This window comes from Gallus gallus, chromosome 1 (genome assembly GCF_016699485.2).
Source record: "Gallus gallus isolate bGalGal1 chromosome 1, bGalGal1.mat.broiler.GRCg7b, whole genome shotgun sequence".
Classification (NCBI taxonomy): Eukaryota; Metazoa; Chordata; class Aves; order Galliformes; family Phasianidae; genus Gallus; species Gallus gallus.
Window position 1 is genome coordinate 38,846,105 of NC_052532.1, and position 21,191 is coordinate 38,867,295.

The 21,191-nt window shown below is 36.7% G+C and overlaps 1 protein-coding gene across 19 annotated transcripts in view; it reads left to right on the top strand.

Annotated features, from left to right (window-relative positions):
• NAV3 (neuron navigator 3) overlaps nt 1-21,191 on the top strand; it is a 527,932-nt gene that overhangs the window by 357,179 nt on the left and 149,562 nt on the right. For all 19 annotated transcript variants that reach the window (XM_015281870.4, XM_040695865.2, XM_015281843.3 and 16 more), the window contains one exon: nt 19,804-19,876. In XM_015281870.4, the coding sequence (XP_015137356.1) occupies nt 19,804-19,876 (73 nt within the window). The remainder of the gene's footprint in view (nt 1-19,803; nt 19,877-21,191) is intronic.

Below are 21,191 nucleotides of genomic sequence, written 5' to 3' on the forward strand. Positions count from 1 at the left end.
ATATGAGGGGAATATGTATGAAGGAATAACTTCATCTTGATGTATTTGGTGGTTCTTATTCTTTTCTTTGGTTCCATCTACAAGTATTCTGAGGTCCCAATTCTGTCTTTGCAGTACTTCATTCACTTTCTTCTGTTGACTGAAGAAAGGCCTGGATTTTTTTTTTCCCTGTACTTTGTTTGTTTTTGTAATGTTGCTACCCTCCCCACTTTCACCTGCCAGTTTTTCTATAAAGGACCTGCCCATAAGATGAGTAGTCATGACTGTGTTACGACTGGAACTTTCTCTCATGGACTTCCTCCATCTTAGAGATCTTTTATTTTCAGAGTAGACCCTATTCTGCTGTAACTAAAAGTCCACATTTAACTTCTGTTTCTGTTATTTAATTTGGAGTTTGGTCTATTTTTGTTGTTTAAAGGGCTCAGCATTGCTCCTGATAACTGCCCTTATTGTCTATAACCTCATGTGGCCTCAAACTGGGATGATACTTAGAGGGGTGCTTTATGAGGGCATTTCGTGTTCATAGCTTAACCTGTATGTGCACGCAGTTCTTCCTTGGTCTTTATAAGCAGTGGCTGAAGTATCAAGCTCCCCATTCCCTAGAAAGAATTTGTCATGACAAGGTGGCTTATACATTCTTTGGCCCCTTCCTACTGAGTTTCTAGTTATGACTTAATCCTGCATTTATGAATCCTGCTCTTATGGTTTGGCAGAGAATAGCCTGGTGTTATTCTTTTTTGGACACTGAGTTTAAAATCCAATGGTGTAACACTGGTGGCAAATACTTCTGCCAGTCTACTCTCCCTTTCCTTGTAACAGTAACAGTTGTGGATTGAAGCATGCCAGACTTCGCAGCTCTATCTAAGCACAATCTAAGCAAATGCTTATGGAAGGAATGACACTTCTCAGTGAGACATGTTTTCAGAGCTCACACTTTCTGATGATGGTTTCAAGTAGACCATTTTTGACTTAACTTTGAATGCTTCCTGAAATTCCTCACTGGGTTTGGTTTGCATTTAACCTGTATCTTCACTGGGCTTCCAAGGGATGTATCCAAGGCTGCTACAGCCAGGAGCCTTCTGTCTTTCTGAAGATGTTTTCTTGGAAAAATCTTCTCATTTCCTAGGCATGCTCAGACTGTAGACATCCCTTCTGAGAACCAACCTCATTTCCACTCCCCTCCATGAGTGACTGGCCCTGTTCTAGGGGAGAATTTCTTTAACACATTTGCCACATCCCAGTACACGCAATATTCTGTATAATATATAGCAAAATAGCTTCTGAGTGTGTACAGTTATTGAGTGTTCAAATGGACTATCCCATTGAAATCTCTGGAATTTCCTTGTTTGATGATAGGAACGTAACAGCTAAGATAGCTTTCCATTTAGGAATACCATCCAGGTTTATAGGGCTCCAAAGCTTATTTCTGCTGTCTGAGAACAGCAGTGGTGACAGTGACATGAAATACAAGCCACATTCTGGATAGCCATGCACAGCTGTCACACCGCAAAATGAAGATCATCTCGATCTGCTCATTTGCCTGAATCAGTGGATTACAAAAAGTGAACTGTGTATGGAGCTGAATATTGGATTCAATGCATTGGAAATGATTGTGGCAATGTTGGATTATCACAAAGTTTGTGTCAGGTGCATCCCATGTGTGCTTACACAGAAACAGAAAGAACACTGTATGCATACTGTATGTATGTATTCAGTTTGTCTGAGACTACCGAACCAACACAAGGTTGAAGGTGTCAGTTTTCTGGATCGCATCATTGCCAGTGATGAGATGTGATGTCAGAAGTACAGACCAGAGTCAAAATGGTAGTCCATGGAGCAGTGACATAGAATCATAGAATCACTCAGGTTGGAAAAGACCTGTGAACTCCCATTGAAGAACAAGTTCAAGATGTAGTCCTCAGCAGGTGAAGTGACGTGCCCTGTCTTTTGGGATAGGAAAGGAGTGATCATTCGGGATTTCTTGGAAACTGAACAAACCATCAACTGACCACTACATCATGATGCTGCCTAAGCTAAAGGCTCAAACTTCCAGAGCCAAGCCAGATACAAAGACAACTTTTCTCTTGCAACACAATAATGCCAAGCCTCATACCAGTTTGGAGACCATGGAGCGCACTGCCAGTCTTGAGTGAACAGTCCTATTACATCCACCCTAGAGTCTGGATTTGTCACCTTCTGACTTTCATCTATTCAAAATAACGAAAAATTGAGTGCACAGGCAACATTTTCCTAGCAACTATGCCATCATAGCAGCTGTGAAACAGTGGGTCACCTCCACTGGTGCGGATTTTTATGAGTGGAGCATACAGGTTCCTCTTCATCACTGGTGAAAATTGGCAGATGTTGGGGACTATGTTGAGGGGGGGAAAAAAAAGTGTAGAATTTGCTCTATCAAATAGTGTTATTGGACTCTTTGTCTCTGTGGTTTCCATGGAAATAAATAGGAGGCATTACTTTTGGGGTGACCTATGTTGATGGTGTGAGAGCTGCACAGATAAACAGAGTAAGCTGCCTTTTATCATGACAGAGAGAGGAAGCTAAGGAAAAGAAACTTCATCAATCTTGCCTAAGGATGTTACAGTCATGAAAAGAGGAGGAGAAAGCAACCAAATAATCACTTTTGTTTTTTACATGATTTGATTCTGGTTTGGCTTTTTAGTAGGCCTCTTTACTCTGCACTGAAACAAGCATTTCTCTTTACGTCCAGAGAAGATCTGAGAACATTAAAAGAACCACAGATTTTATGACAATCCCTCTTCACAGAACAGCTCAGAGTTACTCACTTGCATCAGGCAGTGAACTGAATGTTTCCCTGCATTTGACTTTCTGAAGTCATAAAAGAAAATGCCACAGGAACACATCTTGGTTCTTATTTTACTGTACTGGAAGAAGTACATTATTCATTAAAAATAAATCACATGCAGTTATTAGTTGTCTTGTTTAGGCTTACAAATTCCTTGTCCTATTAATGAGCAGAGTCACATGAGTGTAAGTCATCTAGATGTTAATGAAATAATTGTGTCATGAGAATTACCTATATTGTGATGGTATCAGTCCCCATTAAACCTACTGAGAAGTTCATCTAGGGTTAGGTTTGCTTGCTAAGGTTCTTTGGTTAGGGCTAGGATTAGATTTATGTGCATTTTGCTTCTGTAGGCTAAGAATGCTGAAAACAAAAAGATCTTTTTCTTCCTTAAAACAAACAAAAGTGCTTTCTAAACTTTTCCTCCAAGTAATCTCTTGACCTCACCTGCCTGTAATGGAGGTACTGGTGTATTCTGGGCATACATGACATTAAGTAATACCCACTTTTTGCTCACCTCCCCATTCCTCAGCAATGTTTGTCAGGCATGTAATTTGATCAAAAAAATCATTATGTTAATCTACTTTGGGAGAATGAAACATTGGAGTTATTTATGCTTAAATATTAGTGACTGACATATACTTTGAGTTATTTTTTCTTTGAAAAGATGCAGTTGGCAGTCTTGCCATTTCCACCCACCCACCTGTAGCTAGCTTTCTCCCCTCTTTGGTTTTCTGTTGTGCTTTTTTTCCCCTCAAAAATGTAATTTGAACATTATTTGAAGTTTTGTAATTGATCATATGTATATTTGTGATACAAAGAAAAGATGAATAATGGCCTTGGAAGCTCAATTAATAGAAATGAACTGAAAAGTTTTAGCACAACCATGTTAAATGCATGCACACTAGTTGCCTATGATACACATTTTTAGAAAGCACCTATTGGTTCTACTTACATGCTTTCCCAGGATAGCAGCAGCAGGATTACTGTAAATATGTGTGCTTCGTGATAGTGTATTTTTATCTTCTTCTATAGGGAGAATATGCTATAAATACTAGGAATGTCTAGAATGTTTACTGGTCTTAAAAATAGAGAAGTGCGTGATATTTAGTTGAACAGCAAAAATGCATATTTAAGCCTTACAAGAAAATAAACAATCTCTGAAGTAGTTTTCTTTTACAGCATATCCAAACAAGACTTTCTGGTAAAGCTGACAAAAATCTCAGAATTCTAGATCTTTATCAAGTGCTTGATTATTTTGGAAATGTGGTAAAGTGCCAGTTCTGTTATGATTATAGTTGAGGACTTCCTTCTATTTAAAGACTTTATGACCACTCTATTTACAATACTTAAATTGTCTTATACTCTTTTGTTATCTATGCATGTCTGTGAGATTTAGATTTCTTCCATAGTAAACTTTTCACAGAAGAGTATTCTTAACTGTAAAGAAGAATCCCAAGATTCTTTACAGATCTTTCTGTAAAGGTAATTTGTCATGGCCTGTCACAGCATCACAGAATGGTTGAGGTTGGCAGTGACTTCTGGAGGTTGTCTGGTCCAACAGCTGCTCCAGCAGGGGCACCTAGAGCAAAGCATGCAGGACCACATCCAGGTGGCATCAGTAGTAGATTCTGCAGCTTCAGTAATATGCAAGATTCTCAAGAAATTATATAGGTGTACGTTTTGGTGTAGTGCGCATGGAACATCCATACAAAGTATTTTGTGTGGTTTTGATAAAACTCTGTTTTTATTTTCTTGAAGTTTATTGAAAGGCATTAAAACAGCTCTCCCTGCCTCTCACTGATGAATGGAGGATTGTGGGACCTTTGTCATTATGTGAGTTTTCTGTTTTCTGCACATCTGTACAACTCAAATATATCTCTTCTCTAGAGTTGTCAGAGCTACTTTCTCTGCTCCTAGAGTGAGTAGAGGCTGAATTTAGAAAAGAAGAGACCTGGAAATAATACATGAAGACATACAGCAAGTAGGAATATTGTCCTCTTTTACTTGCTGGAAAAAGCAACTCGATGTTTTCCAGGAGGTACAGGAACTGCACAAATGCCTGTAAACTGCTGTTGGTTATGCAGCACTTGAAGTGGAAGAGGGTTGTGGCTTACATTGTAATGAATGGAAAAGGGGTTGCAACTAGTAGTGTTGAAGTGGAACAGGGTTTGTATTGTGAATTTGGCTGCAGGAGTGGAGGATCAAAATACACTCATCTTCTCACATGTGCTTAAAATTACTGTAAATAATATCCAACAAATTATCAAGCTTTTGGAGTTTTTATGTGGTATGTGATGCCTAGATAACCATGCTGAATCATCTTGTTTAAGCTACGTATATCCAGTATTTCAAAACTTGGCACTATAGCAAAGAGACTGGAAGAGAGGAGAATAAAGTAGTACAGAATGTCCTAACAATGTAGTGTGTTAATTACAAACCAACATGGTAACAAAAACCATCCCATTCTGTAATTGTCAACCTTGTACAAAAAGGCCTGATAACCTCCCTATTCTCTCCTGTTGGAGATGGAAATTGAATAAGTTTTAGCCTCAAGTTTTTCTGTGATATTTCACTACTTTCAAAACACAAAATGATTGCAGTGTTGAAAAATCAGAGGAAGGAACAGAAAGTAAGTGTATAATTAAACTAATATGATCAGTCCAGATGTATTTTCTCATTCTGCCTCTGATCTTTGCTTAAGAGGAGCTATCTACATCTGCTGTAGCTAAGTGATAGCCATTTTCATGGAAAGAATGCCCAATCTTGATGGTTTTTGTTGGTTTTTTTTTTTACAAGCGTCTTGTAGAGTCACCATATAGGAGCTCATTGACTTTTATGTGCACTAACCCAACTAACCTTGCTCTTTAATTAGATAGCAATTACACCCACAGGTGTAAACCCACTCCTCTTTGAACCCTGTTGCAAATCCTGTCAACTGAAGTCCTTTTTCTCAATGGCCTATTGCTATTAATATTCACTGCTGCATCAGAGCTGCGGTGTATCGGGTCAATATTAATTCTCTGAGAGTGCCAGTGTGAGAGGTGTGTTATGTAGAACAACTGGCCTGGCTAATTTCCTGTCTCTGTTCCTCTTGTTTTTCCCAAATACCTACAGTTACTTTGTTAGGGAAATTAGAGGGCACTTCACATGCTTCTTCAGTATATATTTTTATGCGCTGCTGTGGTCACCATTATTTCCACATAATGAAACATACTAGATTTCTCAGAAAAAAACATGTTCTTTCTCTTATATTCGTATACAAAGCCCTGGGACTGGGTGCAGAATAGGCATGTTTCTTTCACTGCACTTACTGCTCTACCAACCATCTCTACCCAATCCTTGGCTGTCAGGAGCCTGGGGATGTGACCAGCCTGGAATAGCTTGAGGTAGCATCAGGAAGCTGAAGCTATGTTAGTGGACATCCTGGTGATATTGAACTGGACTTAAATTCTGTTGTTAACTCTAAATACAAACCCTATTAGAGCTTATGACCATGTTACAGGCAGCGCTGTTAAGGTACACAATGGTAACTGGCTTAAGCTAGCAGTAAAACAGGCAAGATATGACAAAGGCTGCTTATTTCAACAGCATTAGCTAATCCCTTTTCAAGTAAAGACTCTTTATCAGGTTAGTTAAAATATTAACACAATCTTCTTTTTTTAAATGCAAATTCTGCTTTAATCCACTTTGACCTGAAACTTAATACACAAATTGTTAGAATACAGTACGACTTTTTTGTTTCAGTATAAATAAATAGTACAAGTACAGTTATCTGTTTGGCAGCTTTCTCATGTGCAGGAGTTATTTAAAACACTCCCAGTCTGAGGAATCTGCTGACCATATGATCAACAGATGATCTTATGACATAAATCAGAGCAATACTTTTTTTTTTTAAGTTGAACTTATTTTAAGTTGGCCTGGTGTTTGGATATGAATTAGTCCTGGAAGGGTACAGTTTCAGAGTCAGTCAAATATACTTTCTTTTTTTGTTGTTGTTGTTAAGACTTGATCAGTTTGTGAGGTTGAATACAATTAAAAGTCACTTCTGCTTTTTTGAAGAGCTGATATCAAGACAGTGTATCTGTTTGTGCATGCAGTTCTTAACAACTCTTTCTGGTGGCATCCTGGCTAAAACCTGTGAAATCCATGAAGGTGAATCTGAGGTCTTTCTGGAATATAAATATGTTCTTATTTTAGCTGTTAGCTTTTAGCCATCTTTATTTCTATTATAATTATTAATAATGTTAACATACTTTGTTTAGGCTTGTACTGCTAGCTAATTGGATCCTTGTTTGAATTATTCATACTTGATTTTTCTGAGTTTATCTGGAGTATACCATCAACACTTCTCTCTGGGGGAAAAAACACCGTAAGAACTTTGTCACGGGGTTTCCACGCTTTAGTACTGAGACCTACTTGCATGCGAAATAGATAATAGCTCACAAAGTTAGAGAGCTACACTTCTGTGTATTCTGTCTGCACGCATAGGTTGCTCCCAGTCTTATGTTATCTTTGGCTTGTCATTCACAGACTTGCTCAGTAATTCCTCCCAATAATGACTTTAAGTTAAATTTTTTGTAGAAGCTTTCACTTAGTTTATAGGCAGATCAGCAACACCAGTTCACAGCAAACATATGTGCCAGGGTGTCTTCGCAGTTCTTGTGTACAGGAGGCCTCTGTTAGGATTTCTTAGCATAAACAGTTTTGAAAGATTGATACTGCTACATTTCATAAATTAACCTAGTTGAAGATATGTGGCCCCTCCAAATCCCAGGAAATGCTTGTTTTTCAGACAGTATTGACTGTATTTTATAACTTGAAAACACTTGGATAATTATTTAAAACGCTACTTCCTCCAGCACTTTGCTCTTCATTGGCTACAACTGGAAGTGAAGTGACAAGCAGTGTTTGTTCAGGCCTTTTCCAGGCTCAAGTATTTCTGCTGATTCTATTATAGATTTAAGAATTCAAGAAAAATCCTTTTCCTACTGAATGTAAGAGCAGATATCCCATTGCCTTATAGGTGCTTATATTTTCCTTGACTGATATGCCAAACATAAGATCTTGTGAAGAATTTTGAAAGTATTTTCAATCTGTAAGATTATACACCAAGATAGATAATTAAGTAGTATGTGTATGAGCATATTAATATATATTCAGCCCTAATATTTGTTTTTATATTATGCCAAACAGAGTATAAAATACAATGCACAGGTGCACTAGTCCACTAGTCAAAGTGAAAGCCTGAATCTTTCATAAGATTTTTTTCAACCACATGAACTATACGGTTAAAAAACACCATAGTTTTTAATGATTTCTTGTTTAATTAGAATAACTTTATAACATGTGATATTAATTAATCATTGAGTTTTTTTTCTTTTGAGGTTTTTTACCTTAGGATTTAGACTAAACATAAAGGAAAATTGGTGGTGTGTTATATTGTTTCCTGTATAGTTCCCCAGGGACTTTTGGTTCCTGTAGGAAGACCAGCCGCATAACTTTAGATCTACAGAAACTTCTAGTCTGTACTTTTAGAGGCCTTTATTAATAAATATTTGTATCACTGTAATTCTGATTAACTGAGCTTTCTATAAATATTTTTCAGGGTAACATTAAAAGTATATCTAAGAAAAACATCAGAATGTTTATAAAATTGAAAGACCAGAAGATACCCAATTGTTGGAGACTTTCCTTCACGTGCTGTAGCACTATAGCTTCTTCTGTAGTCAAGAGTGAAGTGTAATTAGAAAGCATGAAGTGCAACAGGATGGGCTCCATTTGCAAAACTCAGGAGGCGCATTGAAATGCATCATAGTTTATACATTTACTTATCTCTGACAGAGTTCATTCCTTCACTGACAGTAACTGCCTTTACTTGTAAAAGCTGCTTTTTTTGATGAGCTAAATGAAGTTGCTATATACTAAACAGTGGTGAAGGAGAGAACTGGAATGTTTTCAGAGGTTTAATTAAATGTAGTAAATGAATGCTCTGTTGTAGACTCTTTTGAACTAATGGAGAGAAACTACTCTGTTTTAGAGAAGTGTGCATTTTCACACTGCCCTTTCATTTTCTGAAGCTGCCACGCTCCATAAATATTTAAACATTGGCACCTTGCTGACTTAGATGCATTGCATAACTGAAAAAGAAGTTGTAGACAGGCTTGCTAGAGTGATAGTTTGCTTTAAAAAACACCACGTTTAAACAGAGTCTCCTTTATCATTATGTTAAAAAATGTCCTCCCAGGGTAGCATTTATCTTCAGTTTCATGTTCTTAGTTCATGTACAAGGTTCTTTCACAGTGCTTATGGCCACGTGTCTGTGGAGGTAAGAGCACAAAAATATGGTGTTACTTTGAGACCTTAGTAGAGAATTTTTGCCTAGTCTTTTCCTTTGATACTGGCTGCAGTGGAGTCATGTTTTAGGTTTCTAAAGAATTTGTGCAAGATGATGAAATACTCTTCAATGGCTTTCTGAATCCAGAGCCAGGAGCTTAATCAGGGCCAAGTCCAGCACTGTATTCCAACCAAAAATCCAACACTTTCTACTCACTGTTTCTCTCATAGCAGCACAAAATCACTTTGTGTATGATCACTGTATTTTGTATTTTACAGTGTCTGCTATACTGGCTATTGTAGAGACTATGGTAGAGCAAAGCAGGATAAAAGACAGAAAGAAGAAAGGGTAAAAATTAAATAAAATTAAATTAAAGCTTTATTAGAATCATAGAGTAACTGAATTGACTATTGATTGTTGATAGATACTAACACAAGAAATGGCAATCAACTTGCATTTGACATTACCTCTCATTGACTCCAAGCTTTCAAAGCATCAGATTGGGGGCAATGTAAAATATCTGGAACACCAGCTGTCACTTTGATATTCCAGACAGTATTGACAGCAATATATACTAAGAAGAATCAATTTCCCTTTTTTTGTATTTTCTTAAAATCAATACACACCCCAGCTCATACTCTAACCTTTATAATGACCTCATACATTCTTTTATGAGCAGGTCAGTACATATGTCTGTTGAATTCTCCAAGTATTTGGGACATTAATTTCCTTTACATTTCTGACTTTACTGTTCATGTTTCGTGTCTGGAGTGCATAATAGAAGAATTTGGTGTACGTGTTCAAACATACTTGTTTTAAAAAAAAAAGGAAGTGGAAGGTATTTCAGTTTTAAATACACCATTGTCCTTTTCTCAAAAAAATAACTAATAATTAAATAACTTCAGCATCATTTCCTAAAAATTTTTGCCTGGGAGGCCTTTTACATACCAGTAGTTATTATACTCTAAGGTAAAATTCTCCCCAAATGCCTCCAGTAAATCACTTTTTCATTTGTTTATATGGTCAATGCTGTGTTTGGAACAATTTTTTGGATTGTTGTTACATAGATCACTGATAGTTATTTTCATTAAATGCAATAAAAAAAAAATTAAGGAGCAAGTAATGAGGAGTTTGTTAGAAAACAAGCTGAATCTGTGTACGTGTCAGTGGATTTTGCTTAACACTCTAAAACATACAATAATTTCCACAGAAAAATGGAATGTCCCTTGCATCTGGGTGAGGTAACTGGCCACGTGCAACAGCAAGTCAGCAGAACACACTTAATAGCTCCCAGCAGGACTACTAACACCTGTTTCACCAGGGTGGGTTTTCAAATTTACACCACCCACTGAAACTTAACATTGTCTTCCAGTACAGTAACAAAAATGTCTTGCCATGAACTATCACATTAGAAGCTCATGGGAAATTAACTGTCAGAACAATAAATAATGTGATTTCTAGGTTTCTCTTCTTTTTTGCTGGAGAGCTGACTTATCTCAATTTCCACTAGTTTCAATTTTCCCCATTTCATTGGAGTTCTACCTCATGGTGAACCAAGAATTCGTGGCAAATTTCTTCCATTCTCAGTGGTTGCGGGTCAAGGGAGCAGTGCCGCATTCAGCCTGCCACATAAGCAGCTTGTGCAAAGGCTAATAAATCTTGAAGTTGAAGATGTTTTTTAGTCAAGTCAATGTCAGTTCTGTGCTACTCTGGGCCGCATTTCTTCTGATACCATTTTCTTCAGGGTTTGGAGAGGGGAGGGCTGCTTCAAAAGCAGTGCCTCCTATTTTATGATGGTTCATGACATCAGAGGTGGTTGTTGGTGGTATGGCAATAGAGGTGGAACCTTCCCACAAATATTCTGTTACATGTTGTTGCCATGTGACAGATGGCAGCAGAGGGGCAGTCTGACAAAATGGCATCTGACATGGAAGTGCATGTGAAGCAGTGGTGTGACACTAAATTCCTCCATATGGAAAAATGGCACCATTTGACGTTCACCTACACTAGCTGTATGCTTATTGAGACCAAAGAGTGGATATGAGCACAGTGAGGCTGTGGGTGGTGCATTTCAGCAGTGGTGTCAGTGACAGTGAGGCACCTCTGCTGGTGAAGATGCTACAAGCATGGCATGCAGGCTCTTGTTCATTGCTGATAAAAATGCACAGCTGATGGTGATGACTATATTGAAAAATAACATTTTGTCACTAGCTGAGAATTTGCTCTATCAAATGGTGTTGTACTCCTTTTCTGTTGTAGTTTCCATGGCAATAAATAGGAGGCATTGGTTTCAGAGTGACCTACGTATGTGGCTGTATTCTCTGCTCTTCTCATGTGTAGCAGTAGTAGTAAAAATAATAATTTTCTTAATGGTACATGCAGTTGCTTTACAGGAAATCTTGATGGAAGCACGAAGCTTCGATAGTTTCATTCAAAAGTCATAACCTTTCAGTATGAATGTGTGTTATTTTTCCTTCGGGTACTTAAAGGGAGCTTACAAGCAGGTGAGAGACCAACATTTTACACAGTCTAATAATGATAGGGCAAGGGGAGTTATTTTAAATTTAAAGTGGGGGGATTTAGGTTAGATGTTAGGAAGAAATTGTTTACTCAGAGATTGAGAAGGCATTGGCACAGGCTGCTCAGAGAAGCTGGGGGCCCCATCCTTGGAGGTCTTCAAGGTCAGGTTGGATGTGGCCCTAATCTAGTGGGTGGCATCCCTGCCCACTGCAGGGGGTGGAACTGGATGATCTGTAAGGTCCCTTCCAACCCAAGCCATTCTATGAATATATTAACACATACATGAGTAACTGTGCCCATCTGTGTATATGCAATAGACAAGAAAGCAGATGCCTTACATTCAGATTGTTAAACTAGTTTGACTTGTGCAATATCAAAAGAAACCAGACTGCTTACTATAGTACAACTGTAATACTTGTCAAGTTAGCTCATAGGAGTTTATTTCCCACTGTTCCTTTGAAAATCTTTACACCCTCCTGCTTTTTTTTTTTCTAGCTATAGTAGAAATACATTTGCAACAAACTGTTTTTCCAGCAGGACCTTCCCCTTTGGAATAAATAGGAGTGAGCTACTGTGGATAACATAAACCAATACAGTATAGTGAAAATACTGTATACATTTTGTAAATACAATTTCATGACACCTTTTCTCAGGTAAGAGGAATATCGTCAGCTGTGGTGAATTGAGTGGAATGCATGGTGTAGAAGGTGTTTCTTTTGATGATTTAGGTTACTGATTGGTACTTTAAGAATAATTATAATAAATCTTATGATATGTCAAAGAATTATGAATTGTCTTCTTTATAGACCAGTGAATTTTGTCACGCAAAATACAGACAATGCAAAGTTACTAGGGAGTTTTTATTTTTTAATTGTATTGTATTGCCCTGTAAAAGATTTCTAAAGAGGTGTGCAGAACTTCAAGTGTGTCAAACATCTGTTTTCACGTGAAGAACAGTAGGGGGTTCTCGATGAATGTTGTTATAGAATCGTAGAATGGTTTGGGTTGGAAGGGACCAAAAGATCATCTGGTTCTAACCCCCTGCAATGGGCAGGAACGCCCCTTGGCTCAATCAGGCTGCCCAGGACCCCATCTAGTATGGCCTTGAATGCCTCCAGGGATGGGGCATCCACAGTTTCTCTGGGCAGTGTGTTCTAGTGCCTCACCACTCTATTTCTGCATTCATTTAAGAATTACCTCCCAGTACTGTTAGGAATGGGGCATTTGAATAATGGATAGGCAGATCAATAAAGACATTGGACAGGGTAATTCAGGTTTGCTATACCTGTTTTAATCTGGAATGATACCGAACTGCCTCAGAATAAACCAGCTGTTTGCAATGGGCATTTGGGCCCAACACTCAGCTTTACATAATCATAGTATATGCAAATACATACAGTGAAAACATGATGCTAAGTAGAATAGCATGTAACGTTTTCAGTTATCACTTGTTCGAAATGGAGGAAGTACTTAAGTTATTATAGTTTAATTTTCTGGTGAAGAGGATACTGGATCTTTGTCCATTTTGTACACAGAAAAATAGCTGAATACCCACCTGCCCAGTTTATGAAGTCTAATTCTTTTAAGCAAGCTTAGAGATAAAACTGAAGATATGACAGTATAAAACTGCAAATATATTCTCTTTATATCTCTGTTGTAGGTTTCTAGTCCTATACTTTAAGGAGAGACAGAACAGGAACACAAAGTAGTAAAACCAGCTGGTTTTAAAATAATAATAATAGTAATAATAATAATGAAGGAGTAAAGTTGCAACACAAACTAAAAATCTAGGTGTTGCCCACACCACAACTGAATTGTCAGCAAGTTGGACCATGTACAGCGTATGAGTCAGCTGAGAACAGAAAGTGAAATAAACCTGTCCTTCTCTGTCTCTGGGAAGATCTTTTAGGCACTGGAGTTTTTTAATTGTTTTTTTTTTTTTTACTTCTCACAGATACTTAGTATAAATGAAAATATACGTGACCAGTTCTCATTCTGCACCACATTATGTGAGCAGTGATGACAGTCTTGGCCATGTCCATCTTAAAATATTTCTCGGTGTCTTCCAGGACATTCCATGTAACTAAGTCTTCATGGACCATTTCATACTCTCCCTGGCTCAATTGTGGACCAAAAATGCTTTTATCTATGTACGAACATGTGTTGGTTGCTTGTTTGAACCTCTGTTCTTTATACAACCCACAACTAAGACCAGAACTAAGACTAAGCCAGTAGCTGAAATTCAAAAGCTAGTATGTCCTATTCTGTACTCTATGCATGTGACAGTCAGACATATGAAGTAGATCTGCTTTTTCATTTTTCAGTTCAATTGTCAGTACTGTTAATACTCACAAGTCTGGAATGCTCTCTGTATAGCCTGAGTTGGTTTTTTTGTTCTTGTTGTTATTGTTTGTTTTTTTTTAATTTGATTTTAACTCTACTAGCAGTGCATGGGGATGAGGGTGAGCTGTGTTGTAACAATACATTTGAATCTATTGACCTCCCTGAATCTTAATGATGAGTATCCGTAGGAATTAAAGAAGAGCAAAACAGCTCTTAAGTCAGATGAATACTCTGGGGAAATTTAGATAGAAATCTTATGGGTAAAGTGTATTTGGAATACATTACAAATAGTATGTGTTGTAGTTAATCTCAAATGACTTCTCAATATTGGTATCAATATTGATAAAAATCAATAATGAAAGAAAAAAAAGAAAAAACCTTATCCCACAACAAGTACTGAGCAGTTTTATGGTTTCTGTGCTCTAGAAAGTGAGTGCTTATATATGTGGCTTTCTCGGGTTCTGTGACAGTTTCCATGACCATTCATAATCAACCATCAGCAACATCAGTAAAACTTCTATAGGGCAAACCCTTTACAAGGTTTTATCTGCAGCTGTGTATTGTGATTCAGAAGTTTAAAGCATGTGCGTTGTTAGGGAAGGTAGTATGGAATTAAGTGCTTGCTGTTTTATTTTTGTGTCCAAAGTAATAGAGATTTAGTAGCATGTAGGTATTAAAACACTGTTAAAATGCATCCTGTTCTCCAGGGTGACAAATCCTGCTAGAAGCAGGCAAATGACAACTCACATCTGTGTCTATAAGTTTTTTTCTAAACTGTACTGTCATAAACTTAAAAAGAATTAGTCAAACCAAGATATTTTTCAGAGCTTCTTACAAATACAGGAAAACATCCTGCTATATTAGTCATCATTACTTGTCTTCCGAGTATCCCACAATTAAATTGATGCTGGAAGTGAAGAAAGTCTTTTCTGCCAGACAAAAGAGATGAAAGCTAACCTTGGTAACAGCAAAAATAATTATAATAAATAGACATGTTCTATATGTTGAGTCACTGGTGAGTACAATCCCACAAATGATCTCTTCCTGTAAGTCTGCTGACTGATGGGTATTAAGCACTGCTGTTCATCTACACGCAAGTCCCAAAGTCTGGTTTAGTGATTTATTTCTATCAGTAAAATTTCAAACAGCTACGAGTCAAAAGCAGATTACCAAAGACTATAAGATGTAATATACAACAGAAGACTTGAGATGTGTCTTCTTTATATGCCATAATATGTAATAATAGTATGCAATTGTGCTATTGCTGCTTATTTGTACATAATCATTTTAAAAAATAATCCTTTAAAATGTGGGTGTAGAAATGTCTTGGGATCCTCTAGTATTTATGGTGTAAGTATTTCAGATGAATCTTTTCCATAATGCTGTGTCTATGGACAATATTTAAAGGATTTGATTTACAAAAGTAGCTAAATACTGTATAAGCATAACGCAGTAGCCTTAATTTAATTAGCATCAAATAGTATTATATCTATAATCTGAATATGATGATTCTGCAAAATCTTGATTCCTAAATTGTCATCCTCTTAGCAGTCTCTCTGCACCCATGAAGTTGAAGCTACCTTTCAGAACAGGGCAAATTATTCTTCAGCTTTGATAAGGAAGTGATTATACAATCAGAGGTGATAGTTTTGTTTGCCTCTGGAAAGCAATCTCATATAGTACTGATTGGCTTTCAATATGGCTAATTGAATAAGTGGGTGGACAAATCTACATGTCAAGGAAATGGTACTACATCACTAATTTAGTTATTCTAATTTTTTAACGTTTTTTAACGTGGCAAATGTGTTATTCATATCTTCCAGTCTTTTAAGTTGTTCGTATAAAACAAGAGACTTGGAACAAAAAATGTTTTGGATAGTGAAGAACTGTTCAGCAACAGCTGAATCTTAGCAATATTTAGCTGCACAAGCAAATTTGCACTTTTGATTTACTTTCTATCTCTTGATATTGAGACTCTTTTGAATCTGTTTAACTTGAATTCTGTACTGGGATGATCTACATCATAATCCTGATGATGCTGTTTTTGCTAATGGGGAACATCTTTGTTGTAAATGGGTGCTGTTTGAAAGCAAAATTAATTACAAAATTGTTAGCATACATCATGAAATTTGTCGGGCATCTATGTGAAGAGTAACAAAGCAAAATTCATAGTCCTTGATGCATTAGCAGGTAGACTTCTATATGTGCAGTGTTAGCACTATGAAGAATTTATCCCGGCATATAATAATGCCACCACTAACTACTTAAATAAACATGTACTTCAGGGATTCATACCACTCTTGATTGAAACAGTATTGACTGGAAGCTGCTCGAAATCTCTTAGAGCTTTTGTGATTGAAAAATTACTCTCATCTGTGGGTAAGTTTGAATAAAGTGTGTTTGGTATTCCTAGGGTTTGAGTTCAAAGAATAACTGTGGTTTGCCAAAGCAAGAAGTAGGTAATTAAAGCAGTGTTTATAGACATACTGAAAGCTTCAAAATGGGACAACATTAAGGCTGACTTCTTACAGAAAGCTTCTTCTGGAAAGAAAGTGAAAATAATCCAGAAGTGTATTAATGGATGTTTCTCTGAATCTCCTAACAGATTCTGAGAGTTGTGTAGTGACTGCAGTTATTATCAGAAAACTGACTGCAAGAGTTATGTTCTGACATTTTCTGTGTACTGTGTGACTGTGAACTGCCACGCCACACTTGCTCTATTCACAAGCCAAAATAAGACTTCATTATAAGGCTAATACTGCAAGCACAGTCAATTGTCTGAAAACTGGCTTCTGCTATTACTTCATACAGCATCACCAAGAGGAATGACTTTGGACTCAGGGTTTCTATTAGAGTTCTCTGGGTGAACTGTGAAGCAAAACAGAATTTGCTTTGTAGTTTTCAGTATACTGAGTCAACAGTGTTAATAATAATGACTAGATTTGTCAGCAAGTTTAAGAGATGTGACTTCAAAGACACGTACAGTAGATGTAGCATGTAAAGTAAACAGGAGCCATTTCTATAGGATATTTTTCATCCTAAGTGTATGGTAAGGCTTTGGCTTACTATTTACTAAATATTCAGTATTACAGATAGCTATTGAGATGTTTTCATAGTATAAGTACTATACATAATACTATGTACTGCAGTATATTAGTAAATTAGGTTTTGTTTATAGTTATAGCCTCCTGAAGTACGACAGAGAATGCATGCCAGTTATGAAAAATGTTAGTTGTGCTAGCAGGTCTGCAAGGAAACATTGGGTTGGATATTTGGATGTGGGCACTACTGACTTTGGTCTATTTTTTTTCCTCATTTGATTCCCAGTATTAAGTGGTAGAGCAGAATTTCCCATCTTTGAAGTAGTTCATTCTGCATTATGGTTGATTTGAAAGTTCAAAGAGACGTAGATATATAGCTTGTATCCAAAGAAATCTTCACTTCTTTTAAATTCTTGAAGACAGGAAAATTTCCATTCAAATTGTTTTCTTGTGTAGTTGACGTTTTTTAAAGGTCGAGCAGAGCTGTCCTCATCATGTGTATTATTTTCATGACTGATCCAGGGGTGTAGTTGGAGGTCAGGGCTGAGCCAGCTTATTTTCTTGCCCTTGCTGTCAGGAGTGGCTTAATCTCCCTGTCCCTCCTCCTCATCTGCCCTGTCCTCCACAAACTATGTCTTACTCAGGCTTGGACGCACCCTCTCCTCCTCTGATGCCTGTGCTCATCTGTCTGCACAGGAAACTGGAGTGACTAAAATATGATTGCTTTCTTTGCTGGGTGAGTTTTGTGTGCTGAGCGAGCTCCTGGTGTGCTCAGAGAATCGTTGAAGATCAGACGAGGTGGCAGCAGCAGGGCCCCACACCTGGGAGGAGAAGGAGGAGGTGAGGAAGAAGCCAATCTTCCTATTTTTGATGCAGCTTACTTTCAACTCACTTAGCTGTATCACATCATTGCCCTTTATGAAATGACCTAGTTTGTTTGTCTATTAGACTATTTGTTTATTTATTTTCATGATGTGAAACTACATAAACATTTAAGAAAATCACAGTTAATGCTTGAGCATCTGCATTTACACTGCTTGACCAGAACTGGAATAATCCCATTGATTTTTATGATGGTTATTCCACTATCCCAGCTGTACAAATACATCAATGCTGCCAAACTGATTGAAGAAAGTTTTATGGTGAACCCCAACTTAAGAGTAACTCTAATAAGAGTTAGCAGCAGTTGTGTTTATTTTTTTTGAATTGATCTAAGAGAGAGATTGCTTATTATTTCCTATAAATGGTAGTATATCATTAGAAATAGCTCAGTGTAGGAAAATACTTTTTTAGAGATACGGTTACTAGTGTTTTGGAGTTTGTTGTGCTTAACAAGCACATATCTAAGAGCTTTGCAGATGCTTATGTTTATAAGTAGTATCTGTGGGTCAAGAAAGTCTACGTAAACTCATAACACATATTTCAAGGGTCACTGTTAAAAATAATGTTTCTATTCCTTTTATCTAATATTATTTGCTGAGGATAAGTGTAGAAATGCAATCATAGAAAGATCCTTCCTCTCCGGTTTGGAGAGATACTGTCAACAATCAAATACTTTTTATTCAAGGAATGAATTTAATCCTCATGTTACGAGGGCTGGAAACTGATGATAATGAGACATTGTTGAATGTATGAACATTAAAGTAAAAGTAAGAGCATGGACTTGATCTACTGCAGGTTTATGGGTGTGGTGCTTGGTGCTTGTTTCTGTTAATACTACCCAATGACGATAGGTATTTTAATTATATTGTTAAACTTTTTATTTCTGTGATCCCAGTTACGTAAATAAAAATCCTTCAGCCTAAAAGATATAGTTTAAAATCAAGTCCATGTAAGGCACTTGACATAGGACACCACTCCACATACCATTATTTTGATTAGATAAGAATATGTAGAGTCATGCAAAGTTGTAAGTTGAGAGCTGTTACCTTTATGCCTGGTATTTGCTTCATACATCCTGAAAGGGTGTGGGAAAACAGTCAGGGATGGTCATTCAAATTGACCTTTTGGAACATTCTGCTCCCTAATCTGTGAAATGTAGAAACCTGACAAGAGTTAATGCTGTGACTAGTCATTGTAGAGACAGCAGTTTCATCCTTTTATTGGTCTACATTTAGGCTAAGTTTTCTTCTTCTCTTTTCTTAAGCTGTCTGTGGCAACTGTAAAATTCATCTAAACCATCAACTGAAATCAGCAACATGTCTTTTAATAAGCAAGCGCTAGAGACACAATCTTTAAATGAATTATAACTATTTAGAATGATATTTAAAGAGAAAAGAAAAATAAAATATTGCTCTGACATAATCTTTACAAAATTCTACATCATCCCAGGGAAATACCTTTACTAAGACATTTGTTGGATGCTTTTGATTTCATTTTTCAGCTAACTCGCCCACTTCTCTAGACATATGTTCAGTGTCTAACCCTCTATGGATGCTTTCATTGCTGTTTGCAGTGTATCAAATCCAGTTTTATGTTAAGTAGGGTTGCTGATTTGCCAGCATGCCATTCTGGATCGGGCATTTATGAATTGTTTTTAAGCAGCAAAGTGGACAATGAAAGCTTTATATCAGGTCCCTAATTAGGAGTAATCATTCTTGTTAAACTTTGGTAAAGAGCTGTAGTATGCAGTGAATGTAAAGTATTCATTCCTAGGACGTTTCTTTTTTTTTTCCCTACTCTTTAGTACATTTTGTCAAATAGTCTCATGCTGCTTGTTATTTATGTTCATATTGCAGATTGAGAATGTTGATGTCTGCCTCAGCTTTCTGGCAGCCAGAGGTGTAAATGTCCAAGGTCTTTCTGCAGAAGGTAAGAGAAATCAATCATCAGTACAAATAACTGGATTTTTTTCTGAAAACTGATCTTTTTAATGGAAATATTTGTACGTCTATATCAAACTGTAGCTGTTTTGAACAGAATTCAAATACTGATTACTGATAAGGAATGAGAGAAAACTTTAATTTTCCATTGAAATTAAACTAAGAAATTTTAGTATATTTACAAAACTTAAGGTAACCTTTATGAACCTTTTCATGTTATCACCACAGTGTCAGATAGGTACAGTTTTCCCCAAGTACACATTTTGTCTTGTTCATATATGGATTTCAAAACAACAAACATAGGTATGTAAGAATCTTGCTCAGATAAATAAACCCAGGGAATACTGTTTAAGAGCATTTGTTATCAGTAATAGTCTTGTCAGGATGCATCTGAAATGTATTGCATAACTGTGATGTGCTGTATTACATGAAAGAGAGAATGGTCTTGCTGCTTGTATTATAGCTCTTTTTATTGTCTTAATCAAGTTAATGGCTGGTGCAGTTATGAGTAATCAATATATCAAATCAAGTACCAATTGTCTTAATATGTAATATTTGCTAAATTAATGTAGAATTAACTCAAGTAGTTATTTTATTTTGCAGTATACTAAAATGTATACAAGCAGGGTTCTGTGCACTGTAGAAGTCCCTTTGAATTCTGTGGCAGCTGAAGCTAATAGGTATTACTAAGTCACAATCCTTTATATTTATTTTGCATGTGGCAAAAACTAAGAGACAGAAGGCATTATTTTTTTTAAGAGATGCCAATTTCCATTTATTTTTACAAGATAATGTGAAGAAAAATTTTGAATGCTAGCTAGTGCTTGATTTTAAATGGAATTCATCACTGTTATCTTCTATCACCCCCACTTTTCCTAGTACCTCTGTCGGAAGCATAACACAGCCATGATATGTGCTGTCTTTTCTCTATAATTGATTATTTATGGAAAACTCCTTAACTGATAAAAAGGAACCTCTGTATAGAATGAAGATGTGTTGATGCGGGAGGATACTGTGTATTTACATGCTACCATTCATCTCAAAATCATTTAGAACTCCATTTTTTAGTGAAGCCTATTTTTACTTGCACACAAAATAAGAATCAAATGTATGAATAGCATGAATTTATTTCATGACAATACTCTTCGTTGTTTGATAGCACGGCACAAAAAAACACTCCTTTCTATGTACTTCATTAAGTCAAAATCAGAATGCGTTCTGTAATACATGCCTTTATACATACCTTTGTTTCGCTTTGGCAAATCCCTTGTAAAAAGATGTAAGATTCAACCGTTTGGCATTAA